Source organism: Odontesthes bonariensis, chromosome 12 (assembly GCF_027942865.1).
Source record: "Odontesthes bonariensis isolate fOdoBon6 chromosome 12, fOdoBon6.hap1, whole genome shotgun sequence".
Lineage (NCBI taxonomy): Eukaryota > Metazoa > Chordata > Actinopteri > Atheriniformes > Atherinopsidae > Odontesthes > Odontesthes bonariensis.
This window is the reverse complement of record NC_134517.1, coordinates 15733594-15754798: the sequence shown is the minus strand read 5'-3', so window position 1 is coordinate 15754798 and position 21205 is coordinate 15733594. Positions and strand designations below refer to the sequence as shown.

Here is a 21205-nt window from a genome sequence, read left to right as displayed (position 1 = left end):
GAATGTGGTATGAGTATGCGATGCAGTCTTTTAGACTCCCTGTCAGTAATTATGATAGTGAGTATAAAATTTAGCACTTAACTCCTATCGCATTTTCTGACTCATAAAAAAAGAAAAGGGATCAAAGGTGAGGCAGTCAAACTACAGTCAAACTACATCATCCCTTTTACATACGGATGCAGCAGTTGGAATTTTCTTGGCGGATTCAATATTTTGTTTCTTCTACTAAGGTCCAACCCATGGTTTTTCAGTTTATATTAGAACTGTTAATTTCATTCAGCTATAAAAAAAAAAAAAACTACGAAACATAAATATCTTATACTGTATTTTCTCTGAAACTGCACCAGTCTACAGGGCCTTGTCTCTTTGTCACTGGAGATCCTGGATAAAGGTATTTGTTCAAAATCCAGAAAACAATACAGGAAAGGAATTACAGTGTATTCCTGTCGATGCACCCGACTACAGGTCCTTAAACTTTTTCTTATTTTTCACTCAAAATATAAAACTGCATCTAAGAATAGGATAAACATATATATTTTTAAAACTTAAATAGATACAGAAAAAAAAGCTTTATTTGTACTTTTGCAAATGAAAATCGATGAACCAGATGATAATGCAATATTTGTTTGGTCAGCGGCATCAGAGCCAGTGACTAAACAAACTGAATCCGTGGAACTGATTATTCAAAAACACATGTTCAATTCAGTTCCATTGAATGAATTAAAAACAGTGGAATGGATCAAGTTGCCTTCAGGTTGTTTTAATTACTTACTGTGGCTGTCTCTGTGCAATGTGTGCATGTAGTGGTCAGTAAACATCAACAACAAAAGTATTTCTCTGTTCTGTGTGCACCTTGTGTTTGCTGAAAAAAAAAAAGATGTTGGAAAAAATAGAAAAAAAAAACAATAAACTGCGCTGTTATCTGGTCACTGGTCAGAGCTGGTCAAGCTGAAATCGGCTGCATCCAATAGCCAACCAATCGATCGGTGCATCCATACTTTTAGTCCATCATCAAAACCCTCCACCTTCATGACCCACAATGCAATTTGCCCGCCGGGAGTTTAAAGGCAGGTTCAGCTTTTTCAACTATTAGCAACTAATATATAGCCCTGAAGCATTGGCAGCTACAGTGCTCATTCCTTTAAATTCCACTTATCCATTTTTTCTAGGATTAAAGTAAAGTACTGAGCTCAGCTTCAAGTCACATCACATGAGGTTGCGCACTACCTCCTAACAAATGTAAACAGACTTTGAGATCTAAAGTTAAAGCTCATAGCGATCCTGTTCATCTTGTTGTAATGCAGTGATCTGCTGGGACGCCTGGATTCAGGGCGCCTAAACAAACCTCACAAAGGCTCTTCACAACTGCAATGGCCTCCCTCAGCTGCAAAAAAAACTTAGTCGTAGTCTCAAGGAGCTCGACAGACACCCTCTGTGTGGACCCTCCTTAATACTGTAATATGACCTACAAATGTAAACGTGAGCGAACAAACAAGGAAAATCATTCATCAAGCGATTGGGGATTTCACTGAGCTGCTGTATTCCCTACTTTCTGCAAGTCAACCAGTCCGTGCTGTTGCACATTTTCAAAGCTGAAATCAGTTAGCCATAGCTACACTCACACAAACAATCCTAGTGTATGAGGAGCTTTCCCAGGCAACCATTTATATAATAGAAATGCTCTTCTTTAGACAGAAAAGTATCAACCACCTTTGTCAGATTTTAAACAGTGTGAAAAACTTGTTTGCATTGTGAATAAGTGAATGAGCAGTCTGTTGGGGATTTCTATTAGGATGTGATGTCCCAGAAAGCAGGAAACCCCACTCAGGATGTCCAGTTACGTGTCTGCGGAGCCACTACTGTCCCTTGGTTTAACGCTCTCAGCAATACAAGAGTGTCCGATCTGAGTCACTTTGCCTTCGCAGTGTTTTCCCTAAATTGTACAGTTTTCAGTTGAAAGCAACATTGACGTGTGCAGCAGACAAACACTGTCCCAGATCACTGGAAAAAAGTTGCACAGATATCACTGCATGTCCAGTGCCATGTCAGAAGTTAAAGGGGGAGGTCTCCAGAAGCACGATGGGAGGAGATTGGATGAATTTCAAGCAGAGCTGTACCAAAGAGGTCCTCCCCACCAATAGTTTATGATCCTGTGAGTCACAGGACATTGTCTATTAGAATACAATAGATGTGGGAGTTGTACCACAGGGCATGAGGCAACACCGAGCACAAGTGTGTTGAGTAGAAAGTCGAGGCTCGACTGAGTCGAGCTGTGGTGCTTGACTGAAAAGGTGAGTGCTGATGTGTAACTCGAGTCATAGCATGTTTGTGTTTGGGCTGTGTGTCCGGAATACAGTTTCTAACCGTGTGTGGTTTCATTTCAAAAGACTTTAAGCCAGTTTTACGTTTCACTGCTCATGCTGACTTTGTTGGCCTGCGTAGCTTCGCAGAATGATTCTAAAGCAATTTGCTTTTGTGTTTGTGCGTTTTTTCACCATTTTCTCATGGTTTCATCCTGTCACCCAAAATGCCATAAACGTGTATTACTGTAAAAGGGGTTCTGCAGGTCAACTGACATCTTCTTCACTTTCTCTCCTCCTCAGCAGGATGAGGAATCTCCTGGTCACTCCCCTCCAGGTTCCCCTCCTGCCTTCCCAGAGGATGACCTGGAATCCGGAATGCAATTCCGTCGGCGTGCGCACACCTTCAGCCATCCACCGGTGAGGAAGCGCATCTCCTTCGAGAGCCAGCCGGCCACCCAGAGCAAACACGCGCCTCTTCGCAGACAGCAGTCCGTCAACCCGGAGCTGCTGCAGAGCAGGTACTGTAACTCAAAGTCAACCAGTTGACGATTCTCTGCTTTTTTTAGATAGGGAAAAAAGGAATATTCAGTGTATCTCTTCAGTAATGTTGAAGGAGTTGCAGGGGTTCGGTTTTTTTTTCCATCTATTTTTGATTTTATTTTGGAGTGAGCTTTTGTGTTTTGTTTGAAGATATGCTAATGCTAACTGCTGCTTTTCCCTCAATCAGTTTAACACTAACCAAATATTTAGTTGACCTTTTGATGCATGAACAGACAATGTAATCTATTTGCAGTTTATTGATTTGTCCAAATTCCCTTCAACTCCTTCTCCACTGTCCTCAAACAATAGCATCATAAGTTTTCCTGTCACTGTTTTGATCCCTCATGAGTTCCACAGTGTTTTCTTTCTTTTTTCTTTTTTTTTTTTTTTCTGTACTCCCACAAGAAGTTTTATCCTTTGTGTAATGTTTGTTTTTATTTGTGGGCATTACATGTTTGGCCCGCCCAGTCCCGTGGCTGTTTCGAGAACGCGCAGTGTTTCGGAGAGCGAGTCCTCCTTCAGCCTCCCCTCCTCCTTCAGTGCTCCCACTTTCCTGAAAAGCTTTTACCAGGGCTCCCTGGGCTCCCTGAGCTCTCTGGCAGACAGTGGGAGCCTCAAGAGGTGAGAGGGGGTGCTCAGGCAGCCCCCCTTGCATAGAATTAAACGTCAAAGACCTGACAAAAGAGGATGAGTTGGGCGGGAGGGACCCACTGATATTTTGCTGGGATGGCAGTAGTTGTATCCGTGTTGGCTGTCAAAACATTTTAACCCAAGGCTTTCTTTTGCTTTTTCTTTCTATGTTTTTCCCCTGTCTATTTACAGCAACTTTTAGTCCATAAAAAAAATATTTTCCAACTGTTCCTTTTTACCTCAGCTTTGCAGCTGGACCTGCCCTCTTCCTGTTTCACAGAAGTAGAGGGGGATGCTGACAGACCCTTCTCTTGTTTTATTTGCATGTGCATTTGAAGCTCTTTGCACAGCAAGCTGCTGTGTATTTTACTTGGATTTAAAGTCTTTATTTACTAGGTTTCATCTGTGTACTCCAATCTTTCCCAGCTAGAGCAGTTAACAATGAGTAAGGGTTGCAATTCTAAATTTTATCAGCTCTGCAATATCTTTACATTCAAAGGCTGCTGGTAATGTTGAGCTGCACACGGTAATTTGCTCATATGGCATGTTTCAGAAAGCTCTTTCAGTGCTCTGTCAGTCTCTTCACAGGTGTCAGGGTGACAGAAAGTAAAGGTTAACATTTGCATTATAAATGTGGAGCAGACCATTGTGCAGTATCATATCACTTGTGCCTGCACTGATGGCTAAAGGAGCAAAACAGCTTCCTTAAGTATTACTGAGAGTTTAAATCTTTAAAATCTTATTGAAAACTAACAGGAAAACATTAAAGAGAATATGTCAAGGAAGGAGTTTTAAAGTGGCAACATTACATGTGCAGATCAGCTGTGAGAGCAAAATGATTGTCTCAGTGACATTTGTTTCAATCCAAGGTCACATCCTGTTTTTCTGTGCCCACAAGATCCAACAGGCTCTTGTGTGCTGACCAAGCTTGCTAACTACTGTAACTATGAAGTGCTCTCCAATGAGAAACATAAGTGTTTGTTTCTTCAGTGGAGGATAGAAAAAAAAAAATGTAATCTTAAAAAGCAATTATTCCTGAGATCTCTCTGGTGGGCAGAAAAAAGACAAAAGGGACACAGTGGCTTTGGAAAGCATTCACACTGAACGGGTGTTTTCCCATTTAGTTGCCTTACAACTTAGAATTAAGATGGATGTGTGTTTGATTTTTATGTTGTGGACCTACACAAAATATTCCAAAGTGAAGTGAAGTGAAATTGAAAGGAAAGAAAAGAAAAGTCTAAAAAGTAAACGACAAAAAGCAAAGTGTGCATACAGTAGCTCATGCATATGCATTCACCCCCTCTGCTATGAAGCCCAAAAATTGTTATCTGGCATTGCCAATTATATTCAGAAGTCACTTCATTACTTCAGTAAATTCAATTAAATCCAGCTGTTTGCAATCTAATTGTCGCATGATCTCGGGATGTGTGTATCTGTTTTGAAAGCCCGCAGAGTCTGCTACATTACTAAGCAAGCCGCACAATGAAGACCAAGCAGCTATCTAAATAGGCCAGGGATAAAGTTCTGTAGAAGATCCGATTAGGCTTTCATTCTAAAAGATATTGATCCCTGCAGTAAAACATGGTGGTGGCAGTGTCATGTAAAGCGTCATTGAAGAATTGATCAAAAACGAAGAAGTGATTGATGATGCTAAATATAGGCAAATTCATTTGGAAAAGAGTGCAAGAACACTGATACACACTGAGTTTCCCACTCATTTACTCAGCATATGACCATTTTTCGAGAGGACACTTAGTCTTGGTTTATCAATGCCGACGCGTAATTATGAAAGGAAGGAAAGTGTTGGACGTGGAATATTTCTGCTGTGAAGATGAGCCTGCTCAGCTTCAGGATAATTCATTGTCAAAGAAATATATCCACGAGAACTCATACATAAAGTTTAGGGAATGTCAAAGGAAGTGCTGTTGCCCCACATACTGGTTTAACACACAGTTTCAGGGGATATCCTCCCAGGAGACAGCCTTCAGCAACTTATAACAATAAAAAAACTAAAAACCTGTCACAAGCATCAGGTCTGACATCACTCCGAAAAGTGTGAGGAATTGTTTTGGAAAAGGGTGCAAAGAAAGCTTCAGAGATGATTCTTTCTTTGTGCGCACACACGTGCCTGCGCTGGATTTGCGGTGGACAAGGGGGCGCACCGATGCAATTAGGGGGGACCTCAAGGTAAAAAAGATTGGCAACAGCTGCTCAAGAGAATAGAGACTGGAGTTGGAGTTGAATGCATCTGCACACTCAAATCTTCCACCGTATTCATTCTTGTTGGTTCCATTTTTCAAAATGAATGGCATTTTCAGGCAGGCGTGATTAAATTATACAGAGCTCACAAAAATCTATTTTGATTTCAGACGTTATATGAAATGGGGAAAAAAAAAAACCAAAAGTGGGCTGTGTAGAAACCTGCACGGTAATCTCAGATTTGGGATGGTCTGATATGAATTTTTTTCTGCAGGATTTTGTGGTTTTAAAACAATTGAATAGTGACTTGAGACAGATTCCACTAATAACCAAACTTTCTTCTTCACCAATAAGCGACTTTTTTTTCAGAAAGAATGGACATGCATGTGACTCAGCTGCGGCTGATGTTTGTTGTTAATCTCTGTACTGACCGTGAGCTGCCGCTTTATTAACATGGACACTGGGAATCAGTGTTGGGCTGTTTGTTTGTTTTTTTAAACTCATCTTTACCATTTGTCATCAGTCCAGAGGGTTTTGCTGTATCTGTCGTGTGTACGTGTGCAGAGGGATGTTGGTGCTGACATTTAAGAGAGGGCTCAAAGGGTGTCTGTGTAATTTGACAACCTGCTCTTTTATCGGGTGTCTTTGACTCGGTCTCTTCTATTGTAGCAATGGGGAAGGCAGGAAAAGGACCCTATCTGGTTGCAGCAGTGACTCATTGAGTGGAGTTCTCCCTCAGACCCCACGCAGGGTCTCCTGGAGACAGAAGATCTTCCTGAGGGTCGCATCACCCATGAACAAGCCATCCGCATCCATGCAGCACACAGGTGTGGTAACATAATCCTTTCTTAAAGCTGTGGAAGGGCATAACTTAAGGCTCAATGAATAATCCACAAGTGCATAGGACATGAGTTCAAGGGAAAAACCTTTTTCTGGAAAACGGCGTCACTGGAACTGATTTTGCATGCATGTATGCAGAAAGCAGAGAGGGTTAACACGGAATCTAAAAGTGTCTACATCTTAAATAATCAATCTTAAAAGTCCTCCCTTTACCTGTCTCAATAACCTTCCCTTTTTGTACAATCTAACCTGCAGTCATGATAACACTTAGGCCGACAAGCATCACCATTTTGATGTAATATCTTGTAAATGCAGCAGATATTGAGCAAATACTCCGCACCGGTTACACGACACACACAGATCATTCACAACATTAAATTCATGTCCGTAACACTGTGTGGCTCCTCCTTTTGACATCAGATCAGCTTTAACCGTGTGGGGCATGGACATAGGACCTCTGGGGGTGTCCTGTGTTGTCTGATGCGGGGTCATCGGCAGCAGATCCTTTGGGTCTTGTAGGTTGGGTTGCTCAGCTCTTATTGGGATCTGTGGAATTTGGAGGCCAGGTCAACCCCCAGCCTCTTTGTTATGTTACTCAAGCTGGTCCAGAGCTCTTTTTGACAGTTGGGCAGGGCGCAATGTCCTGCTGGGGAGGTCAGTGCTGTCAGTGAATGCTTTTGAGGGGTGTGGGCTTGGCCTGCAAAAATGTTTTGGTGGGTTGTACATGTCAAATTAACAGCTGCATGAATGCCAGGACCCCAACGCTGCCCAGCAAATCATTGCATTTAAATGACTTTTATTCACTTCATCCATCAGTGGTTTGAACATTGTGGCTGATCTGTGTATTTCTGACTCACAAGCTGCAACATTTACTCAAAACACCCAATGAAAAAATACTACAGAATACGTGCTGACTTTCTGAGCTGTCAGTTAAACTTAGAAATGATTTATTAGAGTTTTTTTTTTTTAAACGATAACAGGTGTTCGCTGCAGCTGGGAACTGCCTCGATAAGAGCAGCGAGACTTAACGATAGAGTAAACATGCCATAAGCAAAAGATCAACCGAAAGAGGTTGTGTGGAGTGGAGTGGATGAGTTATGATACTTTCAAAAAAAAACAAAAAACTATAAATGATTAGATTAACAGTTTGTATTAAAAACTTTTTTTTATTCCCTACATGTACTCAGCTTTACACCTTTTCTGTTTTAGACCATTCTGATGTTAGTGAGCTGCTGCCTCTATCTCCTCATACCATGGACTCAAGCCTGGACCCTTTGAGGCATCTTTTGCCTCTTGTGCGCGACCGGCTGTCTGACCCGAGGCCTAAGAGGACAGGAGCCGACTACCGGGCTCTCTGGAAGACTGCCATCCATCAGCAGATCCTGCTGCTGCGCATGGAGAAGGAGAACCAGAGACTGGAGGGTGAGCACAAGTCGGTACTCTGCCGCACATTAACTTTGATACTCAGCCTGGAACCTCTCTTGGTCCCATGAATGACACACAAAGAACACGATGCCTGCACTCTTGTACCACCAAGTTTGCCTTGATGCGTTTTATTGTCGAGGCTAGCATTTAGAAATTGTCACGAGGCTGTTTGAGGTTTGGTCACACTGGGTGTTATTGTTAAAACTTAACTGCCAGTAAAGATATTTATGAGAGTAATAAATGAAATGCTTGCCTCTTTTTTTCCTCACCTGTAAGTAAAGTTCACATTCAGTCTCCAACACGTGCTCCAGCATTTACAGTTCCGTCATTCTTAACTGACGCTTTATGAGTATGGACAGGAACAGAGGGCTCGGCGGTAGTGTCTGTTTAACCTGTCATTTCTCTTTATGTTGAGTGGTCAAATGTTACCATATTGGTTTGGGATTCCTGAGCGCGGCTATATTAAGAGCTTTGCTATTCCACTACGCCCAGAACCAGCAATGTAAAGAACAGGATCTTATTTTACCTCATGTCGTTTTTACGGAACGTTACTCATATAAAGCCTATCAGCTCTCCTTTTTTCCCCCTCTGTTTTGCCATTTTCTGATTAAAATATTTTTTCTTGGAATTAGGTAAATGATAGCCATGTTGTAAATGATGATAATGTTTTTACGTATGCACATCTCAAACCATGGATTAAAAAAATAATAATATAAAAGGCACATCACATTGATATAGTAGTCTAGAAAGAGCTAAAAGAGCCTTTGGCATCATCTGTAATTTGTAGCCTTTTCTCTAAACACCAACGCATCTCTTTTTCTTTGTTTGCTACTATGACATCAACGCTGGTCTGAGGACCTAACTGTGAATAACTGTTTTCAATAGAAGGTAAGCAATGAAAAGGGAACCTTTTGGGATCAAGGCAGAGTTCTTTGCATGATTCTGGTGGCTGGTATGTTATCATCATTCAATTCAGCTTCTTTTTATTTTGCATGTTTGGGGACGATCATAGTGTTTGTGTTTCTTTATCCTCCTGTGCCTCTCGTCTCTTATGTTGATGTTGCCTGTCACAATAGGGTTGGATTTTTGGTGTCATTGTGGGTATTGTGTCTTGTGTTTGAACGGCAGGTTTTCCATGGCAACTAGTGCGTACAGGCAAAAGGTTCAAGGGTCTGTGTTCACATTTGCTCTCAAATCTGATGTCTTTCATTCATCCACATTCTGACTTACAAAAGGAAATCTCTGAAGCGCTGTCCCCTTGTTGCTCTTGATTTTCTGGTGCGGTGAAAGAGAAAATGAGGTTTGATATCTTCTCTGATCTGGTTTTATTCGGGTGCTTGTGTTGCAGCGAGTCGAGATCAGCTGCACATCCGCAAGATCAAGCTCAACTACCAGGAAGTGAGCCACTGTTCCAAAGAAGCACAGGCGCTGTGGGAGAGAAAGCTGACGGCCCCGGGCAGAACAACAAACCCACAAAACAAGGAGGATATATATCGAGCACTCTGCCAAGGTGAGGGATGTGCATGTGTGTGAGCGTGCGAGGCAAGAAATGTACCTGTAGATCTCAGAATGAAGAAAACTTAAATATGTTGTGGTTGATCTCTGTGTCCAGGAGTTCCAAAGAGCCGGCGTGGGGAGGTCTGGTTGTTTCTTTGCCATCAGTACCGGCTGCAGCACAGGCTGCCCCAACGCCAGCATGTCCCGGACACCCCCTACCAAGACCTGCTCAAGCAGCTCACCGCACAGCAGCATGCCATCCTGGTGGATTTAGGTGTGTCAAAATGGACTGGCCTTTGCTCAGTCAGACAGTTCCATTGAAATTTCAGTCTCATTTTATAAGTGAGACATGAGAACAAGAAATATTTTCAAGAAAACAAATAGACGGAAACAACCCGCCCACTTAAAACTTCAGATGTTGAAGCTTTGCTGGTCTCAAATTTGAAGTCTGCGTTTGATTTTGTAAAGTGACTGAGACCAGGTCTGCTCACATCTGTGCGCGCATTAAAGCGATACTCCGGAGTAGATTCAACCTGGGGTCATTTGAACCGTGATATCCAGCCAAGTAGCCCACCCGCAGTTTTTTCGATATTGGCTGAACATCCGCTGAGTTACTGAGTTATCCCGAATAGCTTCGTACAAGGGTTAATGGATCCTGGCAGTATCTCCAAAATTACCACACTAAAATCACATGCCATGACACCAAACTTCTACAGTAGTACAAATATGGTCTGTACTCACCAAACGATGCATTTGGAAGTTTGTACATAGTCCAGGAGTTTATTATTATCAACACAAGCCTAATAGCTTCTCTGCAGCTAAAGCTGCGTCGACGTCACTTTAGGGAGCTGGGAGCTTCAAAGTAAGATGAGGGTTGATCTACTACTGTAGACAACAAAGCAAGGCTGCTCAATTTCTCCATTGATAAAATAATTTCACAACTCTACAACATAAAAATTCATAAAAAAACATGTAGAATGTAGCATATACTTTGTTGTCTACAGTAGTAGATCAACCCTCATCTTACTTTGAAGCTCCCAGCTCCCTGAAGTGACGTTGACGCAGCTTTAGCAGCAGAAAAGCTATCAGGCTTGTGTTGATAATAATAAACTCCTGGACTATTTTCAAACTTCCAAATGCATCTTTTTGTGAGTACAGACCATATTTTTAATACTGTAGAAGTTTGGTGTCATGGCATGTGATTTTAGTGTGGTAATTTTGGAGATATTGCCAGGATCCATTAACCCTTGTACGAAGCTATTCGGGATTACTCAGTAACTCAGCTGATGTTCAGCCAATATCGAAAAAACTGCAGGTGGGCTACTTGGATGGATGTCACGGTTCAAATGACCCCAGGTTGAATCTACTCCGGTGTATCGCTTCAAAAATCTGAAGTTAAACAGTTACTGGATTGTGTTGCGCAGCTGCTGGACTTACAGGAGAGAAGAGATCAAGGTTGTTTGGAGGCTCCCACTGTAAAGCTTTACAAATGAATAATATGAGGCGACTATTTCTTTTCAGCTGTAAGAAAGTCCACCCGTCCGTTTGATACAGAGAACAGTGACGATTAGGAGTGTAATGCACTACAATATACCATGCTTAACTTCCGGGGAGGTTAAAGGCGGGGTAGGGGATCTTTTTCTGGAACATTTTTTTACATATTGCTTGAAATACTCTTCACACCCCCATTGCAACCAATTAATTAAAAGTTTTGACACTAATATGAAAAATTTAAGTGGCCTCTAGAACGTACAATCTAGGAAAAACAGTATCCAATCATTGTGAACGGACCGTTCACAATGATTGGATACTGATGCCGTCTATCAAAGTGCAATCTGCTCCTCCCTCCCCCTCCTTCCCCCTGTGCGCGTACCCTGCTCCGTGAACGAATTACACGTCCAGAAGCTTGGCAGGAAGCTAAACTAGAGCCAGTTTGGCTAGCACCTAGCATTATTAAACGTATAGTTAGCATAAACTAAATACTAAATACGGCAACGATCGATGCTTGCTGTCAGAACAGCGCTCGTGCACCTTCGTGCTCGTGCGCGTTCATGTACTCTAGAGGCGTGCCTTCTGGGGGAAAGTGAAGAAAAGGGTTGGGACTTTTTACCTGTGTATTTTCAAAATGCAGCTTCGCTGGACTCAAAATCCAGGATCTCCTACCCTACCTTTAAGTCTGACTAGACAGAATATCTCCACAGATTTGGAGGTTTGCTGCAGGCAAGAGTTATGGTCAGAGAAGGACAGATGTTGTTTTATTCAATAAATTAAGCCTACTTTCAAGTTTTGATTTTTAAGCCAGAAGTGTAACATGAAACTTGGAAGGACAGTTTGCCGTCAAGCCAAATTTGGCTTCCCTGGATGTTTTTTTGGCTCACCAAGAGGGATGTGGGTGCCATTCAGAGTTTTAACGAATGATAGTTATAGTCACGGGCGAGGAGAATACCATATACCTGGCCTTTTCTACATTTAAAAGTAGTCTGGCTTTAGGGAGTGTTTACTGGAACGTAATCGAGACAGACTGAAGACGAGTCAGAGCCTGATCTTGGGTGGAGGCAGGCAATGTTAAACTCTTGCCATAAAAAAAGAAAAAAAAAATGAAACATTGATTTCAAAAGCTCGTGATATTGATGTGTATTGTGAACAGCAGTGGACTATTTATAAATATGATTGATTACCATCAGCAGCAGCAGTATGGGACAGGAGTGGAGCCAGTCAACAATGACTTTATTTAGACCTATAAACTGTAGTTTGTGGAGTATGTAGAGCAATGGTCAATCAAAATCCTTCTTTCATTCTTCTTCTTAGAGCAGAAAAGCTTATAAATGTAAATGTGTATCCTTCTTTAGGCCGGACCTTCCCCACCCACCAGTACTTCTCAGCCCAGCTTGGTGCGGGGCAGCTTTCCCTCTACAACCTCCTGAAGGCCTACTCTCTGCTGGATACAGAGGTGCACACCGTAATCCTCTTTGCTTTTCTTCGCAACGCATCGCCGCAAAGCCGCTTCGTTCCGATCATTAGAAAAATGCGTCGTGCATAGCGTGTGCTTTCTTTTGTGCTGCACAGGTTGGCTACTGCCAGGGTATCAGCTTTGTGGCCGGCGTGCTGCTTCTCCACATGAGCGAAGAACAGGCTTTCGACATGTTGAAGTTCATGATGTACGACCTCGGCATCAGGCGGCAGTACAAGCCTGACATGGTCTCCCTGCAGGTCAGTGCACAAATGGATCAGCCACTAGAAATCTCCACACGCAAGGGACAAGGTGGTAAACGAACACTTGATGTTTCTGATCTTCAGGCCACAGACACCACTGCTTTAAAAACATACATGACTCAGGAACACTTCTGAAAAACATTGCAGGTGCTGTAATGCTGTATTGATGAAACTCTACCACACAGAGCAAAAGCTCGTGTAAGCGAAGTTCCAGGATAACCACAGCCCTCTCTTTGTTGAGTGCAAAACCGTCCCGAGGTTCAGACGAATCAAAATCAGAATCTCTCTCTGAAAGTGGTGGACGCCGCGTCTTCCCAGCGAAAGAGCAGATTCTTTATTACCAGCGCACCTTCCAACGTGTGTAACTCGCACATCTGCTTTGGAGGAACAAATGCTGACGGCGTCCTTTCGGGGAATGGTTCGCCAGCTTAGCGGTACAATGCTAAACTGCATTCTGCACATATTACAGCGGCATACTGAAAGATTCCAGATCCTGAACTGACGTTCCTGCAGCCCAGATCCATCACTCAGAGAAAATATTTGCTGCTTTATGATATAAGAACTGCAAGGAGGAAGGTTAAAAAAGTTTGAATGCTGTCTCCATTCAATGATTTGTAAATCTTTTCACTGAGTAATAACTGTACACAGCATCCCAACTGTTGTGGATAGTAATACATGCAAATATCCTTCTGGACTTAGCAGTTTCAAATTTAAGCAAACCTGAATCCTACATTAATTTGCAGCCTTTTCAAAGCATGGCATTGTTAAAAAAAGCATACCAGACTTTTGCATTCACTTCTAAGTGGGCACCCTGCCAGCTGCTGTGGGTTTTATAAGCTTGCATCAGCAGACGCCAGTCAAGTGTCTCCACCTCTTACTCAAACCACACCTGCTCTGTTAGCTTTGTTAAACATCAGCCGACCTCACAGAAGTTAAGGCATGAGCAGGCGTGGTAATATTTAATCCACCTCAGGTAACCATTTAGCCAAGCAGTAGCCTCCTGATTCGCTCTCCACTGCAGTTGTCTTCCTTTAAGACTAATCCAGAGCTTGACAATACAAGAGGTGTCCGTGCCGTTTTCTTCGTGGTTCACAAGGAGGTGAAGGTATTACTTTATCTTCCTTGTAACAGTCAGGAAATTGAGAGAACGATAACAGCCTAATTCTAGCCTGAGCTAACTTCTGCTTTTCTTTTATTTGTCCGCTGTGCTCTTCTCTGTAATACATTGTTAAAGAGCAGGTTCCGCTCAACAAAAGCGTGGCCTTGATGCTTGTCTGAACAAGTCCCTAACATATCACTGGTGAGACATTAGGAGCTTTGTGTTTGGTTAAAGCTTCATTTGTCAGCTAGTAACTCTTAGATTGCTCAAAGATACTACGGATCCAGATATACCAGTTAGTTTTTTTAGATAGCATGTTTTGACCTGAGTGTGTATTATCTTGCTGTGTTTCCCCAGATTCAGATGTACCAGCTTTCCAGGCTGTTGCACGACTACCACCGTGACTTGTACAATCACTTTGAGGAGCACGAGATCTGCCCGAGCCTCTACGCAGCGCCGTGGTTCCTCACTCTCTTCGCCTCACAGTTCCCCCTCGGCTTTGTGTCCCGTATCTTTGGTATATTTTTCTAAATTAATTAGCTGTGTTTGCTCACAGCCAAGCTCATAAGTGCAAAGCTCTGCTTTTCAAAAGAGATAAAATGACATAAAGCTCACCCCCTAAGAATTACAGCTTAAATATTTAGTGTGTGTAACGCCGTGCCTGTTTTTTCTTTTGCTATTTCAGATTTTGTGTTTGCCCGGGGCACCGAGGTGATCTTTAAGGTGGCCCTCTGTCTGCTGAGCAGCCATGAGAGGGAGATAGTTGAGTGCGACAGCTTCGAGAGCATCGTGGACTATCTGAAAACTACACTCCCCACACTCACACAAGTGCAGATGGAGCAGACCATTGCAAAGGTACAAAAAGGGAAGCTGCATGAGATACACTCCCAGGTTTTTTAGATTATTAAGCACAACCATACACGTTGAGTTACAGTAACTTTTATGTCACTCCGACCTGTAATCTTTTTGATTATTGTGATAATGAGAAATGTTTTTATGGGTGGAAAGCTTTGAAAGATGAAATTTTAAGACAATATCATTGCAGTAAAAGAGTGTTAGTTATTGCATTTAAAAGTGTTGGATACTATGCACTGTGGTCTATATTTTATCCCGTGTAATAAGTTCTCTCTTTTAAAAGAGTTCTGGCGGGCTAAAATGTAAATCAAAAACAGCATGTGATGATTTGCAGATGCTTTAAACCATTTGTCTAATTGAAGGTAGTAGCAGCGCAGAGAAGACACGTACATGTTTGCTCATTTTAAATCAAATGCCAGCATATGTTTAATTAACCTTTGCCACAAGGGCAACAGCAGACAGGGTAAGTGTTTATTGCTGTCATAGTTAAAAACGACGGCAACAAGTTAGCAACATCATCATGTATATATACATATGAAAGGCTGCCTGGGCAAATGGTTCAACAATCAAGAACACTTCCCTTGATCTTCTTTTATTTTTTTATAACATGGTTGCTTCACCCTCTGTGCTGCAAAGGAAAAGGATCCTCCTACATGTTATTAATACACAGTTCAAAATCCAGTACCCGCGTTCGTATGGAGGCGCATTAGTGCACACTGCAGAGGCAGCAACTTTTGAAAAGACGCAAGTGGCCAGGTCATGCTGGCATGACGTTATGCGTGTTTTTGAGCAACATACAAGGCGACCTTGTTTATATCAACAATTGTCCTTGACCTTGAACTGCTGTATTCACTTAAATGTGGGTTTAAATGTTCAAATCATACTTACATTCTTCAAAATATCCCAAATCTTTGGGGGGGGGGGGGTCTCTAATACATCACTAGATTCTCAAGTGCTTCAAGAGAAGGAAAGAGGGCCTCTTTTTGGTTCTTGAAAATGTTTAACTTCTCATCCAAAGAGGCTGACCTCAACAACTCTTAAAGTTGGACTGATCCCAGAAGATGCTGCGTCTCACCACCAGACAGCCAGAACTGAGCAAACATCTTGAATATGCGTTGAAACGTCTTTAAGAACAAAGAAATTCAGTTGCCTTCTCTTTAATCACACGTAGGTTTGTAGTGCATTTACTAATTTAATGAATTTCTTCAATTAAGTGTCTATTTATAGTGCCATTAATACCGAACATGTGGTTCAAAGTGCGTTACAAAAGATAATACAGGCAATAACTACCTCACATAAATAGAAGACGTATAATGGATACAAAAACATCTACAAGCATTAAAGTAAATATATTAACAATGGCAATAATATTGCTTATAATTGGAATATTAATAACACTGAAAAGAGGTTGGTGATTAAGCAATTAGTTAAAGATGAAATAGCATCAAGTATGATGTCACGTAAGAACAGCATGTTAAAAAAGTGAAGTTGTGCATTTGTGTAGAGTTAAAAAAAGTGAATTCAAAATAAATATATAAAAAACGTCAAAATAAGACATTTTACATTAGACCGTGCCGTGGTTGTTTTATACGCACAGGACAAACACAAAGAGCTAAAAATTCTATGAGCTTTTGTGCTCAGTGAATGTTTCTGTCACCACGTTGTTGTTTGCTAGACTGATTCAGAATTACAGATTTGTTCACGTTCGTCCTTTTGCAGGAGCATGCCGTCCACTGCAGTGTCACAATCATTTTGTACAACAGTGGAGCTTCACGTCGCGTGTCGCTTTAAGGGGGTTTTTGTCGACCACGATGTAGATAACAAAACTAGTGCAATGACTTGTCATTTGAAGGCATGCGCCTCAGTGTGGACCTTGTTGCTCACCAGGTCATGGAGATGGACATCTCAAAGCAGCTGCACGCGTACGAAGTGGAGTACCATGTCCTGCAGGATGAGATGCTGGATACTGGACCGCTGCCTGATGATTCTGACCGGCTCGATAAATTAGAAAAGACAAACGTGCAGCTGAAGAAACAGAACATGGACCTGCTGGAAAAACTTCAAGTAAGAAAGAAAAGGAGCAGGCTCCTTGTTTGGTTATCTACCTTTTTTGTGAATACTCTTGGAATACTACAGCTAGTGTTTTAATGTGTTTTTAATCAATATCAATGCAAAGGACATAGGAGAGACTTTGTGTTTCAAATCAAATCAAATCAAATTTATTCAAATAGCACATTTCATGTACAAACAATTCAAAGTGCTTTACATAAAATAAAAGCATTGCATCAGGGAGTGAAAGAAGCATTAAAATACATGAAAGAATATAAAGAGAAACAAATAAAATAATTTAAATGAATTTAAAAACAAGCAACAGTCTAGATAAGTTAAAAGATAGCGTGCAGATTTCATGCATAGACACATGAGAACAGAAGTGAAGTGTTTAAGTGAAGTCATCAGTCAGTGGTAATGTCTTAGACTGTCCATAGATGGCACTAAAACATAAGCTTAAAACACAATGGAAACGTGGAAACGTTACCAAGACAAAGGACGTCAAACTGTATGTTTTCCAGATACTCCTTATCATTTCGGTGGAGTGTGAATCTGCGGAGGAGGACTGGTAAAGTCACTCCTGATGAGCCTCGTATTAATGAAAGTTCGAAAGTTACTCAGCTGCTCGTATGTAATGTGACGGGGGGAATTACTGCACTCCTCCTCTGAAGGAGTCGGAAAGCTGCTTCTTCAACATTTAACAAGTGATTTATGCAAAGTCTGGATTCTGCATTAAATATAATCACACTCGACTGCCCTGCTGTAGAAACTGCGTGCTGCAGTTCTGGTGCAAAGTCACCGTGTCCTGAGTTCTGTACAGTTGTCTGCAGTTGTAAGTTCCGTGTTTCTTGTTCAACCGCTGTCCAAATGTCACTGTCTGTTTTTATATCTGTATTTACTGGGGTTTGATTTGTGTCCTCCAGGCTGCGCGGCAGAAGATTCAGACTCTGGAGACGAGCGTGGAGAACTTCCTCTCTCGGGAGAGCAAAATGAAGCACATGATTCGTTCCCTGGAGCAGGAGAGAGCAGCTCACCAGAAGACCATTGAACGCATGCGCTCATGCCTTCCCCCTGACGCCCTGACAGATGTGGAGATGACCCAGATCAAAACAGGACCCAACGGGAAAGCCAAAACTGCAGCCAAGAAGCCCTGATGGTAAACAGGGGGGCTGGCTGCTCTGGGCACACGCTCAGGCAGATACTAAAGTTGACAAATGAAGACTGCTGAGAGGACGGCTACTGAGCTCCGCTTCATTTCTGTGATGCTGTACAACAGCATTTTGTAAATGTGGGATGTCGCTAACCATAAAGACTGTTTGGGAAACATATACGTGATATTTGTCAGCAGATAATCAAGCAGTGGGAGGGATGGTTTCAGTTATATTAGCACACAGAGTTTCCATTGTGCATAAAGTTGATGTTTGTCTCTCTAATCTGTTTCACTGCCACTTTGAAGGTTGGAAGAAGATGCACGTCAGTCATCCTTCGCTGTTTGGATCTTTATGCCTATCACAAGGGACATTTCTAGTTTGAAACAAGTGAGAAAAATATGAATGCCTTTGCAAATATTTTTCAGCACTGCCTTGATGTGTTTACTACCTAAGTAGCACAACAAAAAGTAGTGAACAGAATGTGCCTGTTGGCAAATAATCCTTTGGACCTCAGGGCCAACTTACAGCCATTACCAGTGTGTGTGTGATCATGGAGTGGAGATTTGTTCTTTTTGAACTTATGTCTGCGATGGATCTTTGGCCTCAGGCTAGTGACATTACTTTGTTATTACATTATTGAAATCACTTGAAATGTTTTGTGAATGTATTTCCCCTCCAAAGATCGTTGTGATAATATTTTACTTTTTGCGTCACAGAGACATTCAGGCACATGTTTTGCCAGTATACGGTTTAATATCTTCTCTCAGCACCGCATCACCGCCTTCACAGAAGCATCTTTAGTACTTGCATTCGCTGCTCTTAAGGAGGAAGTGTTTCTTCCTAAGCTCAGTCAGGATGTGAGGTTGTCTGCCTCTTCAGTTTCCTGTGTGACTAGCGGCGCGTCGCATCTTTTTAGCACCACCTTCAGACTCTGAGGCGGAGCTCACACTCCCCGGGAGGCACAGAATAAACACACTAGGGTGGAGAAGTGATCTGAGCATACATGCTTCTTTAAAAAAAAAAGAAAAAAAAAGTCTATATGGTAAGTTTGTTTTTGCCAGGTTTGACAGAACCAGCGATATCTTCTACTGTAGTTTAAAAAAAAAAGTACCTGGTGTTGTCTGGATCGAGATTTCAAGTTGTTTAGAAATGAGCTAAGGGATGAAAAATGAGAATTTAAAAAAGCTTTTCCTTTCAGCGATGATGAAATCTGTCTCATTACTGGGTTTTATATACACTACAATGTGCACATACACAGACACTGCAGTGAACTGGCTGACTGTACGGACAGACAGTTTATATGACTTCAGAGTGTCCCTGGCTCCCTCCTCAGTTGTGTTTTACCCCACCTCCATGTCTGACTCACCGTCGTTTCTTCTTTTTATCGAAGGAAAACACAGCCACGGTCTTTTCTTTCAGAAAACACCGACCCATACAATCAAATCAAGGAGATTTCTATCATGAAAGAAGTGATTGTTTATAAGTCTTCCTGCCCTTGTTGACAATTTGTGGTGACACATTTGTGTCTATTTTAGTGTACAAATTTTTATCTCTGAAGGCTTCAGTCCTGGAGGACATATCCTATAGCAGCCACCGCAGTATGTTTGTTAAGCAATCATGTGCAGCATAGCACATAGCTCGGGCACTTGTCCGCTTTTAAGTTACAGCTGTTAAGTCACAGCAAGACCCCCCCCTGTCAAGGCATAATGGCTTTCTGGTAATTGAGGGGTCATTTGGTAAAGTGTGCGCCAAACTTTTTATACAAGGAAAGAAAAAGTCACCTTTGAACTGCAGGGATTCAGCGTGCAACGCATATCAAAAATGCTCATTTTAAAGACCTGTCGAAGGATACGTGAAATGCAGTGAAACATAGCTTTTGCTTGTATTTTGCTTAACAGCAGTGTTTGTGCATCGTGATTAGTCATCGAACCAGAGATATGCTGACAATTAAGGAATCAATACACCCAAAATACAGCGATGTATTTTAACTGTCTTTTTTTTTCACTACACCTGTTCTTTTCATTCTTTTGGCTTCTGCAAAGACAAAAAACTTAAAGAGATACCAAATATTGGTAGTAAAAACAAAAAAAGGCTGTTCCTTTCCCCACTTTTACACGATTCTTTTTTCTTTCTTGTGCCAAAAATTACAGATGGCATTGTTGAATGTTCTCTCTTAACCTGAGGAAAGCACATTGTTGTGGTCAGTTATTTTGCCATCGGGTGCTCTGAGTCCTGAGTACTTAATAGTACTTGTATCACTGTGTTAAAACTGTCAACATGAGGGCTACACAAAAGCAAAAACAAAACTGTCACGAATGCTTCAATAAACCTCACCTTGCCTTGTTTTCTGTCCACTCATGAACAAATGTCTTTCCAGCCCAGTAGGCTCTCATAAAGAAATCGTGTTGCTTTAGCCCTCCAAGTGTAGGATGTAGCCTCCAGCTGAGATCTACTGTGTTTATAGACATTGCATAAAAGGCCAAGGTAAGCTTAGACAGTTTTAGAGAGTCTATTTCAGGGCCTTTTAAGCATTGTTCTTTTGTCCACCCCTTGGGCAAAGTAAACCACACGTCTCAACTAGGCAGTGAAATTGTTGTATTGCAAAGACACATGCAACCTCGTGTAGATTTTCTGAATAAGCTATAACATAGTGAATGAAAGAGAAATTCTTACCTCGCTTGCGATAAAAGAAAGGCAGAAAAAAGTGGCTGTTGAATTGATTGAACATAGGACCGTTAAACTGGTTTGATGAAGCCACTTTAATGTAGATTACCTTGTTGGGTGCCTCACTTTTTGTACTGTACTTCAGTGTAAATGGCGAATGAACTGGCACGCAGGTTTGCAAATATATAAACGGTTTGTATATTAGAAGGTAAAGAAAAAGCTACAGGTACACTCACTTCGTTTAATATCAAGACGTAACAGAAATAATCTGCTTCTTAGCGTTGTAACTAAACTAGGTGAATGCAACCTTGGATGAATCAAATTCAGTTCAGTTTATATGGCGCCAAATCACAACAAATGCAATCTCTTGTCCCTTCAAAGATACAGTTCAATTCAAACCAATTACCACCCAGTTCATTGTAATACTATTATTGTCCAATCGGTTCATACTTCATGCAAAGCCAATCAAATAAAAAAAGTTGCCTCGCTCAGGAAATCAACCAACTGCATCAAAACTTCTCTTTGAGTCACAAAGATGAACAACAATACATGAAATATTACACCATGTCGTGATTTAGTCAGCAAAAACTAAGCCAAAATGAAGGAGTTTTCCACGGGAAGGAAGATGGTAAGTAGCAGCCAGGTGTTGTCAATCAAATGCACTTAATCAACTGAACTGGGAGGTGTGTGAGCACTTCTATAGAACCAGAAGTTGTGGCAGCTTGAGCATTCAGCAATGG

The 21205-nt window shown here is 41.7% G+C and overlaps 1 protein-coding gene across 6 annotated transcripts in view; it reads left to right on the top strand.

The window, feature by feature from the left end:
- The window catches only part of tbc1d4 (TBC1 domain family, member 4), a 36574-nt gene extending 16428 nt beyond the window's left edge, over positions 1-20146 (top strand). The window contains exons 12-23 of one of the 6 annotated variants that reach the window (XM_075479240.1): positions 2607-2821; positions 3312-3464; positions 6342-6499; positions 7722-7934; positions 9286-9447; positions 9550-9708; positions 12284-12384; positions 12501-12644; positions 14104-14263; positions 14432-14601; positions 16489-16665; positions 17574-20146. In XM_075479240.1, the coding sequence (XP_075335355.1) occupies positions 2607-2821; positions 3312-3464; positions 6342-6499; positions 7722-7934; positions 9286-9447; positions 9550-9708; positions 12284-12384; positions 12501-12644; positions 14104-14263; positions 14432-14601; positions 16489-16665; positions 17574-17804 (2043 nt within the window). In that variant the 3' untranslated portion in view covers positions 17805-20146. Of the gene's footprint in view, positions 1-2603; positions 2822-3311; positions 3465-6341; positions 6500-7721; positions 7935-9285; positions 9448-9549; positions 9709-12283; positions 12385-12500; positions 12645-13561; positions 13753-13881; positions 13948-14103; positions 14264-14431; positions 14602-16488; positions 16666-17573 lie in introns of those variants that run through there. The other 5 variants (XM_075479239.1, XM_075479241.1, XM_075479244.1 and 2 more) reach the window with 5 other exon arrangements.
- Positions 20147-21205: the final 1059 nt, after the last annotated feature.